This window comes from Electrona antarctica (assembly GCF_951216825.1).
Source record: "Electrona antarctica genome assembly, chromosome: 8".
NCBI classification, from domain to species: Eukaryota; Metazoa; Chordata; class Actinopteri; order Myctophiformes; family Myctophidae; genus Electrona; species Electrona antarctica.
Genome location: NC_136789.1, coordinates 32,671,639 through 32,693,098, shown reverse-complemented (window position 1 = coordinate 32,693,098; position 21,460 = coordinate 32,671,639). Strand labels below are relative to the sequence as shown.

Here is a 21,460-nt window from a genome sequence, read left to right as displayed (position 1 = left end):
ATGACGTGTACAAATGAGCTTCATTACAGCATTATGAAGTTATTATAATATAATTATACAAATAGACCTACAGGTGCAAAACAAAAGAATATATTAATATTTCCATATATAAAAAAGAATACAATTTCATATATACTACAATCTAGATTCATTGTGTAGTAGCCTATAAAGTGAAATATTTCAAACCTTATTTTGTTTTTAGAAATCCAGTATCTCAACATCATGGTTTGGGCTGACAGCTTTGTGAACAATGGAGCATGGCTATGCTATCTCCCTGCTATCCATTTGGGGCCTTGTCCCTAAACTCCATGCCTATGCCTGGCAGTCATGCAAATATTTATTTTTATTCATAGAATAATGTATAAGATACAGAATATTACAGGAATAGCAGGGAACATGACACGCCTATACAGTACAAAATGTAGTTTAGCACATTTAATTGATAATTTAAGAGAATTAATTATGCATTTAACGGCCTTATTATATAACTCTAGGAAAAACTGCAAATCATTTTTTAAACTGAGAATTAGAAAAAAACTGTCCCTTGATAGATGACCTGGCCAACAACCAAGGATGATGCCAGACTGAAAGTGGTTTGAGACGCTGAGTTCTAGCGTTTCCATGAAATTACCTACCTAGGTCCATCCTGGAGGAAAATCTGGATAAAATGGCCACCAAAACACCTTACACAAGCTGGTTTCTTCGACTATGCACATTGCATGAACCTCTTGGTACCACAGCACCACAAAGGCCCAAAACAAACTGGTCAGGCTACTACTTGCACTCACTCCCCGAACCCACCTCACCCCTACCCCATTGGCTTAGGGTTGCCCATGTACCTGTCAAAATACTTCCTTATTCCTTAATGTCAATTAAGACCATGATCAGGGCCGGATTTACAGTAGTAGGGGCCCCCGGGCAAGAGAACATTTCAGGGCCCCCCTCGGCTGTGCGGTGCGCAATTTGGAATCAGAAAGAAATTAGGGGTATTTTGGTTTAATTTGTGGGTACCCAGTCCCCCAAAGGAGGGGGAGGGCAGTCGGGGGCAGTCGGGCTGCAGCCCACCCTAGCCCAATGGTAAATCCAGGCCTGTCCATGATCACAATGTGCAACCCAGATTCGGCTCAAACAAGGGGTTAAATTAATTTCGCTCCTGTGGAACGCCCTACCAAGTTACCAACAGACAGAAATGTTAATCCCTAGACTCTCAAAGAGCACTGCGGCGGCTGCAAGTGCAATTAGAAACTGGTCCCTGTAAAAAAAAATGTTAAGATCCCTCTATTTCTTTTTTGGCTTTGTTAGTTTACGTGTCTGTTCGTACCAAAAAATGAGCATGGTTGCTATGGTCACCCAGTTCACACGGGTGTGATTTCATTACGTCAGACATTACGTCAGACCACAGTTATATAAGACCTTACACCACTCAGTTCACACGGGTGTGATTTTTCTATACTGTTCATGTATTCCCTTTTTTCTAACTGTGTATTTGATGATTTTTATCTTTACATATCTTTATGTGTATGTCTTATTGTCTTTAAATGTTTTGATGAATTGAAAATGGAGGACCCTAATGTAAACAAGTCTTTATAATGCTTTTTCTGGTTTCATCCTCAGCAGTGTTTTGTATTGACCTGTACCTCCTTGAACTGTTAATACAATGTTCAATTAATCAATCAATCAATCAATCAATCAATCAATCAATCCAGTCCTACGTCGGGTCGGGGGGAGGAGTCAGACAGTGCGTCAAGCGTGCACGGCGTGCGCGCCGTCATTGCGTCATCACGTCAGGTGCTGAATCACTGTTGCCATGTCCGCTTATTATAAGCGACTTTGGGCTTGTTTTTCTGTAAAGTTGCTTGTAAATATTGGTAGTTGCGGTTTTTGGGGGCTTGTTTGTTTCTAAAGTGTAGTAAAGTTGCTTATTTGGGCTAGTTGTTTCCTAATGTTGTTTAAACCAGTGATTCTCACACAGTGACACTTCCATGTCAAGGACCAAAAGAATAGTTTGTGACAGGGATACCAGATTAGATTTGTGTTGTTAAAATGTTTCAAAAATATTCAAGATTTAGTCTTATTTTTATTTGTATGTATTTTTTCCCCCGTTGTTCGTTATGAGCTTGTAGATGCTATCAAATCAAATAGCCCCCCTGAGCTTCTTTTTGGCCTCGTTCTTATAGATCTGGTTGATTTGATTTCTCTCACACAATCTGGCAACAGCGCGTCTTGAATGAAGCGTCATCCTTTTCGCTGTGTGTTGTAGCGGAGCGGCGCGGCCTTTCTTCGCTGCTCTACCGCTTCTTCTTGGTCCCTCTCTGTCTCTCTCTCTCTATCTTTCTCATTCAATTTCCCCATTTTCCCCCTCCGGCGTGAGCTTTTATAATACCTAAAAGCTCACCTCTCTGGGGTCACCCACCCGTCCCACCGCCATGACTCTGAACACGTCCCCCAAGCTTCTCGTCCTCCTGCTCCTCGCCGCCTCCTCCTCCACGGTGCTCCTGACCCGGGCAGCAGCGGAGCTGGTGAACGAGGAGGTGAAGAGGACGGTGGACCTCAGCACCCATCTGGCCAAGATCACCGCCGAGCTGCTGCTGCACAACCAGGGCGAGCAGGCCGTGAGCAGCTTCACCCTAGCCGTGGAGCCCGAGCTGGCGCCGCACCTCGCCTACATCGGAGCCTCGGTGAGCAGAACACAACACACTGCGGAGGAGAGGAGGAGGGCCTAAACGATGCATTATTATAAGCATATTCTGATTGAACTGAAGACCACCCACTGTCTGCTAGCCTACTTAGCATTATGGCTAGCTCTGCATTATCATGGCTATTATGAATGAGAGTACATGTCAAATATTGTGGGGGGCCGCGCCGCGCATTTAATTTGGATCGGCCTGCAGTGCAGAGGTCTTCTTTCAAACTACAGTGATTCATTTATCTGAAATGCATTGGCATTTATTTACTTTAGTCAGAAGTAAATTGTGTTCTGGTCCAGTTATGCTAATGGTCGAGCTGGAGGGGAGGAGGAGGCAAGCTAATGTTGTGCTGCGACTTGGTATGAATGAATACACACACACACACACACTTCTGTAGGGGGATTATTATTTGCACATCACGTATAGGCTACTGCTAGCCTGTGATGCAGAAGCAATATTGATAATAAACGCATCGGGCTAAATTAAGACTCATTCATTTAATTGGACCACCGGGTGAAATCAAATGAATTAATGAAATGAAAGCAGTGACCCTGCTAGCTCTGGTCCATAGCTAAATGCAACATGATTAGAGCTATGGCCCTGAGCTATGACCCTGCTATGTTTGCTTTGCTTCCTGCACTGAGTGACTACACGCTGACTCAAAAGACACACAGTAGTCTGACTGACTGACACGTATGCGCTGGGCGGCTACAGTATACTTCCGTGTAGAGAGGGACTGAGAGAGAGGCCTGCCCACTTCCATCCACAATGAATGAAAAGTGTACAAATGGACCCGTTAAATTAACAGTGATTTTTACAATATAAACTGGGGGTCCCAGTCTTCCCAGATAAATGCCAAGTCCGTAGCCTAATTCATGTCAAACTGGGGGTCCTTGAAATTAAAATGTTGGAGAATCACTGCTTGAGCCGTGAAAGTCTCCTCTAATGGGGGACCCTGGCATATCTTTTCAAATGGGGGTCCGTGGGCTAATAAGTGTCAATTTGGGGGGTCCTTGGTGTGAAACTGTTGCTGTAGTGTAGACAGAATAGTTAGGTGGTCATTTTTAATGACCACCTAACCAGTTCCAGGTTGTCCCCAGCTGAATGATGGAGAGTTGGTAACCAAATATGACCACCTAACCAGTTCCAGGTTGTCCCCAGCTGAATGATGGAGAGTTGCTAACCAAATCCATCCATCCATCCATCTTCAACCGCTTATCCGTAGTCGGGTCGCGGGGGCAACAGCTCCACCAGAGTGCTCCAGACTTCCCTCTCCACAGCAACATTAGTGACTTCCTCCTGGGGGATTCCGAGACGTTCCAAGGCCAGTGAGTCGATGTATTTCCTCCAACTGCCCCGGGGTCTCCTCCCAGTGGGACGTGCGTCGAGGACCTCCCTAGGGAGGCGCCCGCGAGGCATCCTAACCAGATGCCCGAACCACCTCAGCTGACTCCTTTCCAGGCGAAGGAGCAGCGGTTCTACTCCGAGTCTCTCTCGTGTGACTGAACTTATCACCCTATCTCTAAGGGAGATGCCAGCCACCCGTCGAAGAAAACTCATTTCGGCCGCTTGTATTCGCGACCTTATTCTTTCGGTCATGACCCACACTTCATGACCATAGGTGAGAGTAGGAACGAAGATTGCTCGGTATGGACCCTTATATATCTTAGAAGTCTACACAATTAGAGAATGTAGAAGATTGTTATTTTGATCGTTTGCCTGTTATCTTTCCTAATGGACACCACATCAATACAGCATGGAATTGTGGACAAAATCCTATCCAACGACAACAAGTTTGGGTTTGAGAGGCGGAATCTCATCAAACGGTGGTCCGCGGCCCCAAAATACCAAATAAATAATGGGCCTTGATATAAATGGTGCATTTATATAGCGCCTTTATCCAAGGCGCTTTACATAGATTGTGCATTACATTCACCCATTCACACGCACATTCATACACCGATGGCGGCGGAAGCCATGCAAGGTACCAACCAGCACATCGGGAGCAATTTGGGGTTCAGTGTCTTGCCCAAGGACACTTCGACATGTAGACAGGAGGAGCCGGGATTCGAACCGCCGACCCATGGATCATTGGACGACCTGCTCTACCTCCTGAGCCACAGCAGCCCGTATGAAATGGGTTGAAAATCACTGTTCTAAGGAGTTGCTTGCGCTGCACTTCTGCATCTTCCTCCATGCTGACTTGACTATGTCTTGTAAATAGGAATAAAATGTATGCGCCCTGAAGTCTTTGTGCTGCACAATGAATCTAAAATAGATCCAGATCTAGTTTCAGACACCTATGCAATCTCATTGTGTGAAGAATTGTGCAGCACTAGTTGGCTGTCCAATTCATTTGGGTTACTCTTATCTTTGTATGTTTTTTTTTAATAATTATTTTCATGGACAAAAGCACTAGCTTGTCTGTCCGAAACGTTGGTCTTATCTCTGTGTCCACACAACGTTTGGCATGCTATGAGACGAGTGTGTGGCTAATGGCTATACATTTTTTTCATTCTAAATACAATGTATATTAAACTATAGCTCCTATGGAAGTGCTTTAATATGACGTGCTAAATTAATTGTGCCTCCCTAGGTGAAGGGTGACGAGGAAGAGGATGGCACTCTTGAGCTGAAGCAGACGACGATTCATGGACAAAGGTAAGAAATGTATGAGGAAAAAAGAAATCAACCAGGTGAAGAAACAGGTGAGCTTCCTCTGGAAGCTGATTGATTGAAGTATTTATTAACAGATTGGAGAATTACAGTACATTTCAAGCACAACTCGATACAAAACTGCCCTTAGTTAAGGCAGTGGGTGCTCAGCTTTGATTGTTTAAGGCAGTGGGTGCTCAGCTTTGAAAATAACTCATAAACCAACTAAGTGAAAAAAAGCAGCACTCCAAAATAAAAGCTGCAAGACTGGCTCAAATGGAATTTTTCATGTTTATTTGAGAACGCATTTCGGCAAACGGCCATCTTCAGAGCAGACTTCTTTTAATCTGCTCTGAAAAAGGCTGTTTGCTGAAACGCATCAGCGTAAAACAAAAGTTAAAAAGGTACGGTTTATTTGGTGCTTCGAGGACCAATGGGACTATAGCACAAGAAAGGAGTGATCCGAGCACTACAATGGCGTTTTATAAAGTACCCTGATCTTTATATCCACCCTCTTCTCCTTTTTTAACCCATTTTGGGCAGGAACCCCTTTTGGTGTTTTAAAGCATTATGTTATACTTTAGCTATTGAAAAATAGCAGATCTACAAGTTCATAGATGAACTTGCTATGAACTTGTAGGTCTGCTATTTTTGAAAAATCGTGAAAATGTGCTTCAAATCTTGAACATTTGAACTCAAATCTTTGCTTCTGGGGAGGTCACTGGAACAACATATTTTCAGATGGGGGGGCGGAGGCATATTACATTTTTGGGGTCCTTGACATGAAATATTGAGCACCACTGATATAGAAACATAAGATCTTTCAGAAAACTGTCATGACATTTTCGACATCAGTCCTAAATGGGTTAACTTTATTGTAGTGCTCGGATAACCACCCTTTCAAGAAAGGTAGAATGTCTTTAGTGTGTTTGGGGCTTCGGAGGAAAAACAAAGACCAAACTAATGGAAATGTGCCAAACATTGTAAACGAGATCCAGGAAGGAACATCTTGCTATTTACTTAGGAACAGTACTTGGATTTACTAAAGCAATGACGCCCAGTAGAGCTGTGGTTTACACTGATTTTAGAATGGCTATAAGGCATTATAGTGTTCCTACAACCTACCTACTACCCTGTTCTACTGTAAGAAGCATGTTGTTTTGGGCATTATTGCTTTTTATAAAACGGGTAATGGAAAAATCTAATCAAAATCATGCACCCGTCACTGCGACCCTAAGAAAATCTAAATAATACAGAACAGTAATACAACGATGTGACTTTGCTGCAGTGATTACTGATACATGTGGTCTATTTATAAGTTGTTGTTTTTTTACCAAGGAATTCAGTCGGAACCGAGCACTGGTCGGAGATATCCACTTTATAAATGTGTCTGCATTTTATATTCCCAAAGTTAGATTGCCATTGATTTTTTTGTAGCGGACCCCTTTTGGTGTTTTTAAGCATTACTTTAGCTATTGAAAAATAGCAGATCTACAAGCTCATAGCGCGCCACCGAGTGGTGCGCTACGAGCTTGTAGGTCTGCTATTTTGTGGCACAAATCTTTGAATATATATTTCAGAGCGAACATTTTTAACTAAAATATTTGCTTCTGGGGGTCCATGGAACTACATATTTTGAGATGGGGGTCCGTGGCCCAATAGAGATAATTCTGGGGGTCCTTGACATGAAAAAGGTTGAGCACCACTGACACAGAAACATGGGTTTTTCAGAAAAATGTTAGGATTTAGAAACCTTTTTTTATCGACCTCAGTCCAAAATGGGTTAAAGCACAGCTCAAGAGACGTACTTCTTCACACTTGCTTTTAGTTGAGTTTTTAAAACCTCTTATTCATGATTTGCTGCCTGATTTCTGCCTGATTTGCTGCCGTTTTATATTCTTTGCTGTTTTATTGTCTTAATGTTACTGTTTTCTTTTGCTAATTTTAATGCTGTTTTATGTTTAAAATGTTCTCTTTTTTTTGCTCCTGTAAAGCACTTTAGAAAGCATTTCATGTCATAAGAGGAGCTATATAAATAAAGTTTACTATTATTAACACCTTAGAAGCCCGGAACTATTTAATCCATTTCATCCAGGGTGCCCATCATTTGTAGCGCACAGACCACTTTTACCGGCGCACCGGAAGCTGGTGTGCATGTCTGTGTAGCAGCTAACAATAGCCACACCACTCTAGAGTCGATCGACAACAACGGGAGGTAATAATAAATCTATCGCGACTAGCGACTGGACCGCTGAGCGCCGTCTAACACAGGATCTTTTTTTCAGAATTAGACGGGATGATTTAGATCGGGAGTTATGATTGTTTTAAGATTTTCGTTTTCGTCAGCTAAACAGGCAGGGGAGATTTTCGATGACGTGTCACTTTTTGACACGTCATCGGATCGGGCAACAAGCGCTCCAAGGCTCTAGAGCGATGCGAACGGTTTTGTTTTCATTAATCTCCGTCTTGTTTATCAGATAATCTCCATGTTGGGCACTTGACCATGACCTTGAACTTGGACGGAGAACTCCGGCTTGGACATCCAAGGTGTTAATGATTCCTTTGTCTTGCAGTGGGGAGTTCTACAAGGTGATGTTGCCCTCCAGCCTGGCCGGGGGTGCCAAGCTGAGGGTGAAAGTGGAGACGGTGTACAGCCACGTCCTGAGGCCCTTCCCGACGCACATCACGCAGGCGGAGCGCCAGCTGGTGGTCTTCCAGGGGAACCACTACTTCTACTCACCCTACGTCACGCGCAGCCAGACCACCCGCGTCCGCCTGTCCACCAAGACCGTGGAGACCTACACCAAGCTGGGCAACCCCAGCAAGAGCGACGAGTCCATCGAGTACGGACCCTTCCGCGACATTGCTCCCTTCAGCGAGGTAACGTTTTGCTGCTGGCCTGCGTTGGCGAGTATTATAATGTCCCAAACGAAGGCAGTTAACCCATTTAGACCTGAGATCGATTCTACAAATGCCTTCTAAATCCTGACTGTTTTCTGAAAAACACATGTTTCCATGTGATTCGTTTCAAGTCAAGGACCCCCAAAAATATATGTATTTGGCTGCCGACCCCCATATGAAAATATGTAGTTCCAGGGACCTCCCAGAAGCAAAGATTTGAGTTAAAAACGTTTGCTCTGAAAGAATATATATTCAAACATTTGGGCCACATTTTCATGATTTTTCAAAAATAGCAGACCTACAAGTTCGCCGCGCTATGAACTTGTAGATCTTTTTCAACAGCTAAAGTACAACATAAAACGCTTAAAACACAAAGGGGTTCCTGCCCAAAATGGGTTAAAACAATTAAGCCCCTTATACCTTGTCGTTCGAATGGCACAAATCAAGTGAGGGGCGCTCTTATCATCATCTCATTCCGGCCAATCACAATATTTGCGTCCTCACCTTTGTCTCCGCAATGTTTGTGTTTACACAGACACTCAAAGCTGGAAAAATGGCCGATCTACAAGCTCACAGCGGGTGTCAAAGTGACGCATTTTTCACTATTTCTAAATGTTTTTTTTCCTATGACATCATGACCGAAATAGGGACGCCACGTTGAAAGTGGTTAAACTACCATGTTGACTTATGGCCTGTACCTTTTTATTTTCTTCTTCTTCTTAGGATGCGTTGAAGATCCATTATGAAAACAACACCCCGTTCCTCACCATCAGTAGCATCACGCGCATCATCGAGGTGTCTCACTGGGGAAACATCGCTGTGGAGGAGACCATCGACCTGAGGCACACGGGAGCCTACCTGAAGGGACCCTTCTCACGCTACGACTACCAGCGGCAGTCGGACAGCGGCATCTCGTCTGTCAAATCCTTAAAGGTGGTTTGGAGTTTCCCCACAGGCCAAATCGCCGAGGCATTCGCTCATCCGACCGGCAGTCGTAAACGAGCGGAGCGGAGCAATGGAGTGTCTTAACGCAGAGCACTATACAGAACACTAAATGTTAGCTTCTTCTTGTGTTGGTGTCGCCTGTCATCAACGGGTCGACTGGTTATGGTTAGGGGGCGTGTCGCCTGTCATCAACGGGTCGCCTGGTTATGGTTAGGGGCGTGTCGCCTGTCATCAACGGGTCACCTGGTTATGGTTAGGGGCGTGTCGCCTGTCATCAACGGGTCGACTGGTTAAGGTTAACTGTGGCTCAGGAGGTAGAGCAGGTCGTCCAATGATCCCTGGGTCTGGCCTGGGCCGTGGCTCATTGGTCCAGGCACCTTGGCTGGTAATCCAGTCTGGCAGTGTGCTGCGGGTTCGACTCCCGATCCTGACGGCCTTTACTGCATGTCATCCCCCCCCCCCATCTCTCTCCCCATTTCCTGTCAGCCTACTGTCTGTCCCTCCATAAAATATATAAAATAAAGGCGAAAGCCACAAAAAAAACCATTTAATGATCCCTGGGTCGGCGGTTTGAATCCCGGCTCCTCCTGTCCACACGTCGAAGTGTCCTTGGGCAAGACACTGAACCCCACACTGCCTCCAATGAGTCGGTCGGTGTGAGCTCGCCACCATTGGTGTGTGAATGTGGGAAGTGAGGACGCTGGCTTCGACTGTTCGCCGCTTCACCTCCCAATGAATGAATGAATGAATGAATGAATGAATGAATGAACCATTGTAAAGCGATTTGAGCACTTGGAAAAGCGCTATAAAAATGCAATTCATTATTATTAGTATGGTTGCAAAGCCTTGTTTCTCGACATTTACAGAAGTTGCCTTGCCTTCTCAACATTAAATAAAAATACATGTAGCTCATCTAAATAAATAGGTAATGTTTTGTGTTACCACCACCTATGCAAAGGCTTTTGCAAGGACTTTGCATACTGTAGGACACACGATTTGTTCAACAGCTTTGTTTGCTTAACAAGAACAAAGAAGACGACATTAATCCGGACAAGCTCCGCTACAGGAGTAGGCTGCTATGGCAACATGTGGAATTCCAACATTCAATAGATCACCAGTTTTGGTGTAACACAATAAACACATAGACCTCCCTGTACATATTCTGTGCTTGTTAAATAAACAAATCATTAATAAATACTTGAATAGCTGGTGTTTCTATTTAACACATTCCACGCGTTATATTATAATTGACAAGATACCGTGACTGCCGGGATTGTTTAATTACCTTTGGAGCATAAGGCCCAAGTATTTGTGCATTTTGATCCATGAAAATCCGCTTGAAAATATTCCCATGATTTGTTATTGAGCCGACAAAAAAGCCACTTCCGCGATCCGGGTCACCCTCGTTCACTTTGCATTGATTGGAGTCAGTTTCCCAGAAGCCCTTGCAAGCCGGCGGTTGGTTGATTTCCGGTCACGTCATCATAACTCGTCCGCCTCGTCACAATGTCTACGACAAAACCGGATTTTCATAATAACCATCTAACAACGGCAAATTAAACACAAAACAAATGGCGGGTTTAGCGTATTACGAAAGTCAATGGAATAAATGTTGTGTACTGTATGCCGGGTTATGTGCTCAAAGTGTTAACCCATTCTGGGCGGGAACCCCTTTTGGTGTTTAAACTAAGCATTATGTTATACTTTAGCTATTGAAAAATAGAAGATCTACAGATCTACAAGCTCATAGCGCGCCACCGAGTGGCGCGCTACAAGCTTGTAGGTCTGCTATTTTAGATTTCTTTTTTGGCACAAATCTTGGAATATATATTCTTTCAGAGCGAACGTTTTTTTAATTTCGACGTCAGGCCTAAATGGGTTAATGAAAGATGCCTTATTTGTGCTCTCCCTCCTGGACAGACCATCCTCCCTGCCTCCGCCCAAGACGTGTACTACCGGGATGAGATCGGGAACATCTCCACCTCCCACCTGCAGGTCCTGGAGGACTCAGTGGAGGTGGAGGTCCGTCCTCGCTTCCCTCTGTTCGGAGGCTGGAAGACTCACTACATCATCGGCTACAACCTGCCCAGCTACGAGTACCTCTACATGCTGGGTGAGTACTAGGGCATTAACGACTTGAGATTTTTCCAAAACCACTTGTCAGACAGTAAAGTCGAAGTTGAGTCGATTTATCGTTTTGTATGACAGGGGGGGGGGGGGGGGCGGGTGGAGGTGCGCACGCTCAAATACGGAGCATGTCAAACAAAGCACTGCGCACACAGTGGCCTCTCCAATATGGCACAGTGTATGTATCATCTATAGCCTATATGGCAAAGCGCTGATTATCAAAACATACAACTATAATGGTAAATACTAAACAGTGTGTGCGTCGCACACTGGTACAGAGACCAGAAAAGAGAACACAACAGGAGAGGGGGCATCATTGGTAGCCTGGCTAATAAGCCAGACTCAAATCACACTGTCGTGTGGTATTTGAGTCTGGAGATGCTGTGTATGGATCTTGTTTCCCGGGGGGCGGGTTCAAACATTTTCTCTTTGACGCAATTGGTCAGAGCTACTGTCAGTCAAAGGTCTCAAGCATTGAACGTCACTGTACCAAAGCCCGCCCATATTGCATACCGTGTCCCGATTGGCCACACCAGTTATCTGGTGTTGGAAATGGGCGTACAATTGAGCCTCTCCAGACCGTAATCCGCCGGCAGGCAATTTTTTTTGCCAACGGCTGATTCGGTCTGGCTTATTAGCTAGGCTACATCATTAGCACACAGCGCCAGCAGCAGCGCAGCACAGCGGCCCGAGAACACAATACAAAATATAACATTAACACTAGTGGCAGTACAGCAGCCCGACCTTCAGAACACAATATAGAAGACATAGGTCTATATATTATCATCACAGCAGCCAGCAGCAGTTTGGCACATCGGAATACAATCTGCATTACCTTCCACGTGAACCTTCTCCAACTCGATAACGTTATCATGTTAGTTTGTTTCTTATTTTCTGAGCCATGCAAATAAACAACAACCCGCACTGACCGGAGACGGTTCATATGATGTGCCCCACGCGTAAAGCTAAACCAGAAACGGGACAGTCATTGCGTCAGCACGGATGTAGCCTCGGGAACCCCAGACGTTGGGGGGGGGGGGGGAGGATGATATCGTTGGATAAAGTTTGGGGATAAAGTTTCCGCGCTTCTATCCGTTTCTTCTCTGACACAGGGAAATAATGACTTCTGTCCGTCACAATAATCAATGCTACAGTTTGAATTCTGTACACAGGCACACATAGAGCAAAAAATATGATATGGGGAAAACCTTTTTTTTTTTTTTTTTCAACTTTCGACTTCTCCTAATCTGAATCGACTTGTGTTAATTAAATCGATAAATTGATTTTTTTAGTGAATGCCCTAGTGCAGGGGTTCTCAACGTTTTTGGCCGGGGACCCCCGGAAATGCTTTGGCAAAGTCTCGGGACCCCCGCCCCGCCCCTCCCGACCCCCAATATAAATTGACTGCTACAATAACCTTAAACCATTTTGGGCGGGAGCCGGGAACCCCTTTTGGTGTTTTAAGCATTGTTATAATTTAGCTATTTAAAAATAGCAGACCTACAAGCTCATAGCGCGCCACCGAGTGGCGCGCTACGAGCTTGTAGGTCTGCTATTTTTGAAAAATCGTGGAGAAAAAATTAAAAAACAATATATATATTTTTTTTAATAATTTGGGGACCCCCTAAAATAATTTGGCGACCCACGGGTTGAGAACCCCTGCCCTAGTGAGTACACTGCTTATCAGTGGGGTTTTTGGCGGCACATTTTGATTTTAGTTTTAGTCCGTACCGTAGTCTCTTGAATAGCTTTCATTTAGTTTTAGTCACATTTTAGTCACCTGTAATGTTTTAGTGTTTTAGTCTAGTTTTAGTCGACTAAATATCATTGACTGAAATCTACGGTTGGTTTTGTCGACTGAAATGTATTTTGTCGGGCCTGGATGCCGTCATAATGACTGATTTTACACTTGCTGAAAATCTACAAGCTCACAACGCGTCGCGATTTGCTATTTTCAGCAGTGTAAAATGACTTATACTAGATCTCTTGTCCACTAGTCCCTTCCTAACATTTTAGTCTAGTTTTTATTTGTTGACAACTTGAGTATATTTAGTCTTGAGTATATTTAGTCATTGTAGCTTAGTTTTCATCAGTGGAAAAAGGTAGTCGACGAACATTTTTTGTCATAGTTTTAGTCGACGAAAACCACACTGCTGTGGTGTCGTACGCGTATTGAATTCCCTCCAGGGGATATTATGAATCTCTGTTTTATTGCAGTTAATGATATATCTACAAGCTCGGAGGAGCTTGTAGATCTGCTATTTTTGAAAAATCGGCATAAATCTTTGAATAAATAAATGCGGCATAAATCTTTGAATATATATTCTTTCAGAAGACTTTTATTTCGACGTCAAGCCTAAATGGGTTAAAAACAGAACCGAAGAGGCTGTATTATTAGTATTATTATATGTATTATTATTACTACTACTCTTCTGGCTACTCTTTTAAATGTTTGCAATGCAGAAACCATGTGTTTGTGTGTGACCTACACAGCCTGACATCTTTATAGATTTTAATCACAAATGTATTTAGTTTGACTGAGTGATAACGTGTTAATAATAATATTATTAGTTGTGACTGAGTGATAACGTGTTAATAATACTATTGCGTCCGTTTTGTCTGAAAGGTGACCAATACGCCCTGAAGATGAGACTGGTTGACCACGTGTACGACGACCAGGTCATCGATTCTCTAACGGTCAAACTCATCCTGCCCGAGGGAGCCAGGTAAGGTTTACAAAAGACATGCAAATGCCCTCCTCTCCTCTCCTTTCCATGCCATGCCGGAAGGAAGGCAGCATTCAGGAGAATTGCTTTTTTCCCCCGAAGTCTTGAACACAGTATTTTGCATTGAACAAATTTGTTTAGAAATCCATGTCGTTACACCACATCTCCACTAGCTAAAGAGTGCTGGGTTGCACCCCGAAAATAGCTGATCTACAAGCTCACAACGCGTCGCAGTGCGACGCGTTGTGAGCTTGTAGATCTGCTATTTTATTTTATTTTTGACAAAGTGCCCTCTTAACGGGGTTTTCCAGCCCCTGCCCCTCTAACTCTCTCTGCACGTCCCTGATTATGACCCACACATTTTACAGTGCTTTCTTCTTGCATGTTGATTTGTCCCCTAATAATAATAATAAACTTTATTTATATAATAATAATAATAATAATAATAAAACTTTATTTGTATAGCACCTTTCATGACATGAGATGCAGCTCAAAGTGCTTTACAGAGCAATGAAGAGAGAAAAAAAAAGAAAAGAAAAGCAAGGCATAAACATTAAAAAACAAGAGCAGTAATGCAATACAGTGAGGACATGAATAACAAAATAAATTAAAAAAACAAATCAATTAAAAGCAAGGGTGTAGACGTGGGTCTTGAGCTGTGCTTTAAAAATGTCTACAGAGGCTGCCTGTCGAAGGTACAGTGGGAGTTTGTTCCACGCCGTCGGCCCATAGAAGCAAAAAGCTGCTTCCCCGTATTTTTTTGTTTTATTTTATAGAACCTTTCATACATAAATGCGGCCCAAAGTGCTTTACAGAGCAGAATAAAAATAATAAAAACATAAACAAGAACAATATTAAAACAGGCAGGCAGTTAAAACAATAGGACAATAGCAAAGAGCATAAAACAGTGGCAGATCAGTACAAAAATAAGAACAGAGATTTAAAACTCAACTAAAAGCAAGATTGAAGAGATGAGTTTTAAGCTTAAAAATGTCTATAGAGGGTGACTGTCTGAGCTGTAGTGGGAGTTTATTCCAGGCCGTTGGCCCATAAAAGCAGAAAGCTGCCTCGCCATATTTTTTAGTAGCCACCCTTTTAGGGAGTTCGAGTAGGCCAGCAGTGGAGGACCTGAGGGGGCGGTTAGGGACATATCTAGGCAAACAATCGTGGAGATAAGAAGGTGCAAGACCATTAAGAGCTTTATAATAATGTGTCCATCTTTCTTTGCGTTAGAAACATCCACGTGGACACGCCTTACCCCATCGACCGCATGCCAGACCAGCTACACTACACCTACCTGGACACGTTCGGCAGGCCCGTGTTGGTCGCCACCAAGACCAACCTGGTGGAGCAGCACATCCAGGACGTCGTGGTAAGATGACGGGCAGAACGGGGAATTTAATTTAGCAGGAAGCTCATTTTATAAGCCTGTTTTCTTTCATGACCCAGAGTGGAATTGGTCATTGTCACTTTGAACACGAATGAACAGCAAATGGTGATGCATGGTCAAAGGCCAAGCCGTCTAAGAATAGCAAGTATTTGAAACATTGCATTTCCATTTGAACGAACATGCACACAAGCTCACTTTACCTTGATGTTGATGGCTACACATTGATGGCTACACATTGATGGCTACACATTGATGGCTACACATTTGACAGGCAGGCCTAGGCAGACAGCACCACCTGCTGGATGGCACTGCACGGTAAAATAAATGGAAGGAACAGGAAGGCAAAATGCTGAGATTTGTCCTGCGATTATGGAGCTACGTAACATCCGGTTCTAGATTCCGTCACAGTAAAAAGATAAAATATTTTAACTTTGAACAGCAATGCCGTCTGTCGTTACCATCGCCGGTTCTGACTACCGGGCCGTCGGGTCTCATTTACCGTCTTGCTCCCGTCCACTAAAATGACTTCCACTTTCTCTGTAACCAGGTCCATTACACCTTCAATAAGACTCTGTTCTCTCTGTAACCAGGTCCATTACACCTTCAATAAGACTCTGTTCTCTCTGTAACCAGGTCCATTACACCTTCAATAAGACTCTGTTCTCTCTGTAACCAGGTCCATTACACCTTCAATAAGACTCTGTTCTCTCTGTAACCAGGTCCATTACACCTTCAATAAGACTGTTCTCTCTGTAACCAGGTCCATTACACCTTCAATAAGACTGTTCTCTCTGTAACCAGGTCCATTACACCTTCAATAAGACTGTTCTCTCTGTAACCAGGTCCATTACACCTTCAATAAGACTGTTCTCTCTGTAACCAGGTCCATTACACCTTCAATAAGACTGTTCTCTCTGTAACCAGGTCCATTACACCTTCAATAAGACTCTGTTCTCTCTGTAACCAGGTCCATTACACCTTCAATAAGACTCTGTTCTCTCTGTAACCAGGTCCATTACACCTTCAATAAGACTGTTCTCTCTGTAACCAGGTCCATTACACCTTCAATAAGACTGTTCTCTCTGTAACCAGGTCCATTACACCTTCAATAAGACTCTGTTCTCTCTGTAACCAGGTCCATTACACCTTCAATAAGACTCTGTTCTCTCTGTAACCAGGTCCATTACACCTTCAATAAGACTGTTCTCTCTGTAACCAGGTCCATTACACCTTCAATAAGACTGTTCTCTCTGTAACCAGGTCCATTACACCTTCAATAAGACTCTGTTCTCTCTGTAACCAGGTCCATTACACCTTCAATAAGACTCTGTTCTCTCTGTAACCCGGTCCATTACACCTTCAATAAGACTCTGTTCTCTCTGTAACCAGGTCCATTACACCTTCAATAAGACTGTTCTCTCTGTAACCAGGTCCAAAGACTGTTCTCTCTGTAACCAGGTCCATTACACCTTCAATAAGACTGTTCTCTCTGTAACCAGGTCCATTACACCTTCAATAAGACTCTGTTCTCTCTGTAACCAGGTCCATTACACCTTCAATAAGACTCTGTTCTCTCTGTAACCAGGTCCATTACACCTTCAATAAGACTCTGTTCTCTCTGTAACCAGGTCCATTACACCTTCAATAAGACTCTGTTCTCTCTGTAACCAGGTCCATTACACCTTCAATAAGACTGTTCTCTCTGTAACCAGGTCCATTACACCTTCAATAAGACTGTTCTCTCTGTAACCAGGTCCATTACACCTTCAATAAGACTGTTCTCTCTGTAACCAGGTCCATTACACCTTCAATAAGACTGTTCTCTCTGTAACCAGGTCCATTACACCTTCAATAAGACTCTGTTCTCTCTGTAACCAGGTCCATTACACCTTCAATAAGACTGTTCTCTCTGTAACCAGGTCCATTATACCTTCAATATGACTGTTCTCTCTGTAACCAGGTCCATTACACCTTCAATAAGACTCTGTTCTCTCTGTAACCAGGTCCATTACACCTTTAATAAGACTGTTCTCTCTGTAACCAGGTCCATTACACCTTCAATAAGACTCTGTTCTCTCTGTAACCAGGTCCATTACACCTTCAATAAGACTCTGTTCTCTCTGTAACCAGGTCCATTACACCTTCAATAAGATCCTAATGCTGCAGGAGCCTCTGTTGGTCGTCGGGGCGTTCTACATCCTCTTCTTCACAGTCATCATATACGTACGCCTGGACTTCGCCATCACTAAGGTACGTCGGCGCTGCTCGCCTCATAATGTCAAACTCCTTTTCAAGGATTCAGAATCAAACGGCAAAAGTAGCAGATCTACAAGTATAATGCATTAAACCATTTTGGGGCGGGAACCCCATTTGGTGTTTTAAGCATTGTTATACTTTAGCTATTGAAAAATAGCAGATCTACAAGCTCATAGCGCGGCACCGAGTGCCGCGGCACCGAGTGTCCTTGACATGAAAATGTTTGAGAACGACTGATGGGTTTTTCTGAAAACTGTCAGGATTTAGAAGATATTTGTAGAATCGTCTACATGGGTTAATTTACGAAAAAGTTCAGAGTATGGATATGGAGTAGTTTTCTTGCCTGACGGCACAACATTTATACTTCCCATCCGTGTGGTCTTATAGGACCCGGCAGCCGAGGTGCGTATGAAGGTGGCGTCCATCACGGAGCAGGTTCTGACCCTGGTCAACAAGCGCCTGGGCCTGTACCGCCACATGGACGAGGTGGTGAACCGCTACAAGCAGTCGCGAGACACGGGCGCGCTCAACAGCGGCCGCAAGACGCTGGAGGCCGACCACCGCACCCTCACCAACGACATCGCCTCCCTGCAGGCCCGCCTCAAGGCCGAGGGCTCCGACCTGGCCGAAAAGGTGAGTGTGGACTTGACTTGTTGGGTTTGGGAATCTTGGGTAGTATTGCCCATTTGCCATGTTTCCATCAGAGTTTGGAAGCATTCGTTTTCATTAAAGCAATGTCCTGCTGCCTCTTGCATTATGTTCTAATTCAAAACAGGTGGTACGCAGGGCAGTTGAGTGATATCTAATGAGCACTTCCAAACTCCAGCACGATGATGATTATGGCGTACAGCTCATGAAAATCAAAAAATCCTATCTCAGTGAATTAGAATATTTTACAAGACCACTTTTTTAAACGAGAAATGTCGACCATCTGAAAAGTATATTAATGTATGCAGTTACTACTTGGTCTGGGCTACTTTTGAACAAATTATTTCATCAATGGGGCGTGGCATGGAGGTGATCAGCCTGTGGCACTGTTGAGGTGTTTTGGAAGCCCAGGTTTGCTTTGATAACAGCCGTAAATTAATTTGTATTGTTCAGTCTTATGTCTCACATCTTCCTCTTGACAATACAACCTAGATTCTCTGTGGGGTTCAGGTCAGGCCAGTTGGCTGGTCAGTTAAGCACAGTAATACCATGGTCAGTACACTAATTACTAGTAGTTTTGGCTCTGTGGGCAGGTGCCAAATCGACCTGGAAAGGAAAATTAGCATCTCCATGAAGCTTGTCGAAGTGTCATTGGGCAAGACACTGAACTCCACCCTGCCTCTTGTGTGAGCTCGCCACCATTTGAATATGGGAAGTGAGGACGCTGGCGTCGACTGTTTGCAGCTTCACCTCCCAATGTATGAATGAATGAGCCATTGTAAAGCTGCTTTGAGCACTTGGAAAAGCTCTATAAAAATGCAATTCATAAACGTTCCCCCACAACCTCTGCTCTGTGTGCCCGCTAACCAGGTGGGCGAGGTGCAGAAGTCCGACGGCCAGGTGAAGGAACTGGTGTGTCGCTCCTGTCAGGAGGCCGAGCGGCTCGTGGCGGGAAAGATCAAGAAGGAGGCGTACATCGAGAGCGAAAAGACGCTGGCCGGCAAGAGACAGGAGCTGGTGACCCGCATCGACAGCCTCCTGGACGCCCTCTAAACAACCCTGGCTTTAGGCACACAATCTAGAAGAATACACGGGAAAAATAAAATACATGCACATAACATAACGCGCGATACCGTAACTAAAATATATCCTTCGGCTTGACCATCATGTGTATGGAATTTAAAAAGTCTTACACCCGCCACACTCGCATACACACAAGTTGAATCTTTTTGTTTTTCCTTCCTTCCACCTTGGGGGACCCCAGTCACAAAGAACAGACTGCTTTATGCAAAGGTAGATATTCCGGTTTGTATATTCCGAGCCTTTTGTGCATGAGACGCACAGGGTCATCGCGGAGCCATGGCAATATTATCGTAACACGCAGCAGTTGTTTTGAGTGTGTTTGGCTGTATTCGTTTAAACGCACTTAAAAGAGTTGACGGAGCGTTTTTCATGATTTATTTTTTTATTTTTGTGATTTGCGGAAGGTTTAATTGTTTTTTTAGTTTTTTCGTAGTAAATTACTGAGCTGGGGTTGTCTCATGTCTTTGCTGGCTTTATGTTCTACTGGTTCTGAGGCTGAGTTGTTCCTCCAGGGCACATTAATTATGTATGATGGCCGCTGTTAACAATTCCATTTTTGTCGTCATCATCATCATCATTGCACTTAACAATTTATTGCCAGTTGCCCCTGACTGAAGCGTATACATTTGAACGTCAAAGCTCTGATATTGTCAGCCCAAAATTGATTGTCTTTCATTTTTTCTGATTTATTATTATTTTCTGTTCCTTTTTTTTTTGTCTTTTTTTCTCCAAGCTTTTTATATGATCTTTATTGGTTTTGTAAGTGGTGCATTCCTCCATGAGATTACTGAACACCTGAGATTAGGTGATGTTTGGGGGGGTGGGGGGGGAAGACATGGGCAGCAGAGCACTAATGTTTTGAGTTCGAGTGGACAATGAAACGGGAAAACTACCAAATTTGAAATAAAAAAGGTAAAAACAGACTCGTCGGTTCCCCCATGTTGATTGTGAATATAGCAACTACTGTGTTATGGTTACAGAAGGAAGTAATGGCCCTTTCTCATCAAAGGAGGGCGCTCTTGCACCAGAGACCATTTTATGTTTTGTCTGCTGTCTGTCTAAACGGTACAGCAGTGTTAGAAAAACAAACCAGCTATATGTATAAAAAGCGACATCTCATTTTAGAAATGCCGAAGTAGGAATGTGCCATAGTTCCACCATTACCTCAGGGCTCAGCCCCCCCCCCCCCGGCCCGGCCTCAACACTTCCCACTTTCCAGGGACTTTCCATCACATTGTTGCGTCCTAGACTCTTTGCTCAGCCGGGCCTCGGGTTCAAGTGAGACTCCACCTAGCAACGTCTCAACAAAACCCACCTCGCCTCGTCCTACAATCGGAGTCCAACCGCAAACAGGAGATGACACGCAAGGTCAGTCTGGGGTCGCCGCTTTCCCTCCACGAGGTCACCGGAGGTCACGGCAGGTCATTTCCTGTTCCATAATAACGGGCCCCTTTCCAGTGGCATTGATAACGTTTGGGGGCATATTGTATGCGCTGTACAATAATCATTCTGTAAATGCAACAAAACGGAGGAAAGCGGAGACAATGTCTGTTAGCGCTGGATGCTGTGGTATGGTGAAAGGGCCCCCTCCTTCCATACAATGGCGTTTTTGTTTGTGCGTTCGTGTTGGAGTGCAGATTTGGAGTGGCGCTGGGGGGGGGGGGGGGGGGAGTGGCGCGGGGGTCTCCCGTTCTCACACCGCGGCCCATGCCAGCGCACGTTCACCTTCCACTGTGTTGGTCTGTGTCCAACAGAGCGCTGAGTTGACGTCTGCAATCTGCAGGCCACTACAGAGCAGACACACATCCAATCTGCAGGCCACTACAGAGCAGACACACATCCAATCTGCAGGCCACTACAGAGCAGACACACATCCAATGGTGGAAAGTGACTTTAAGTATAATTTTGAGGTATTTGTACTTGTATTCAAGTTTCACAATACTTTTTCTCCACTACAATATTGTACTTTTACTTCCACTACATTTATTTGACAACTTTAGTTACTACTTACTAGATACTAGTATTATTTCAGAAGATACATT

The 21,460-nt window shown here is 44.0% G+C and overlaps 1 protein-coding gene across 1 annotated transcript; it reads left to right on the top strand.

Annotated features, from left to right (window-relative positions):
- Nucleotides 1–2,204: 2,204 nt before the first annotated feature.
- rpn1 (ribophorin I) lies at nucleotides 2,205–19,867 on the top strand. Its single transcript, XM_079508810.1, has 10 exons — nucleotides 2,205–2,678; nucleotides 5,284–5,348; nucleotides 7,916–8,222; nucleotides 8,967–9,176; nucleotides 11,109–11,301; nucleotides 13,942–14,041; nucleotides 15,275–15,413; nucleotides 17,562–17,681; nucleotides 18,075–18,320; nucleotides 19,206–19,867. The coding sequence occupies exons 1-10, from the start codon at nucleotides 2,427–2,429 to the stop codon at nucleotides 19,386–19,388; spliced, it is 1,815 nt and encodes a 604-aa protein (XP_079364936.1). The 5' UTR covers nucleotides 2,205–2,426; the 3' UTR covers nucleotides 19,389–19,867.
- Nucleotides 19,868–21,460: the final 1,593 nt, after the last annotated feature.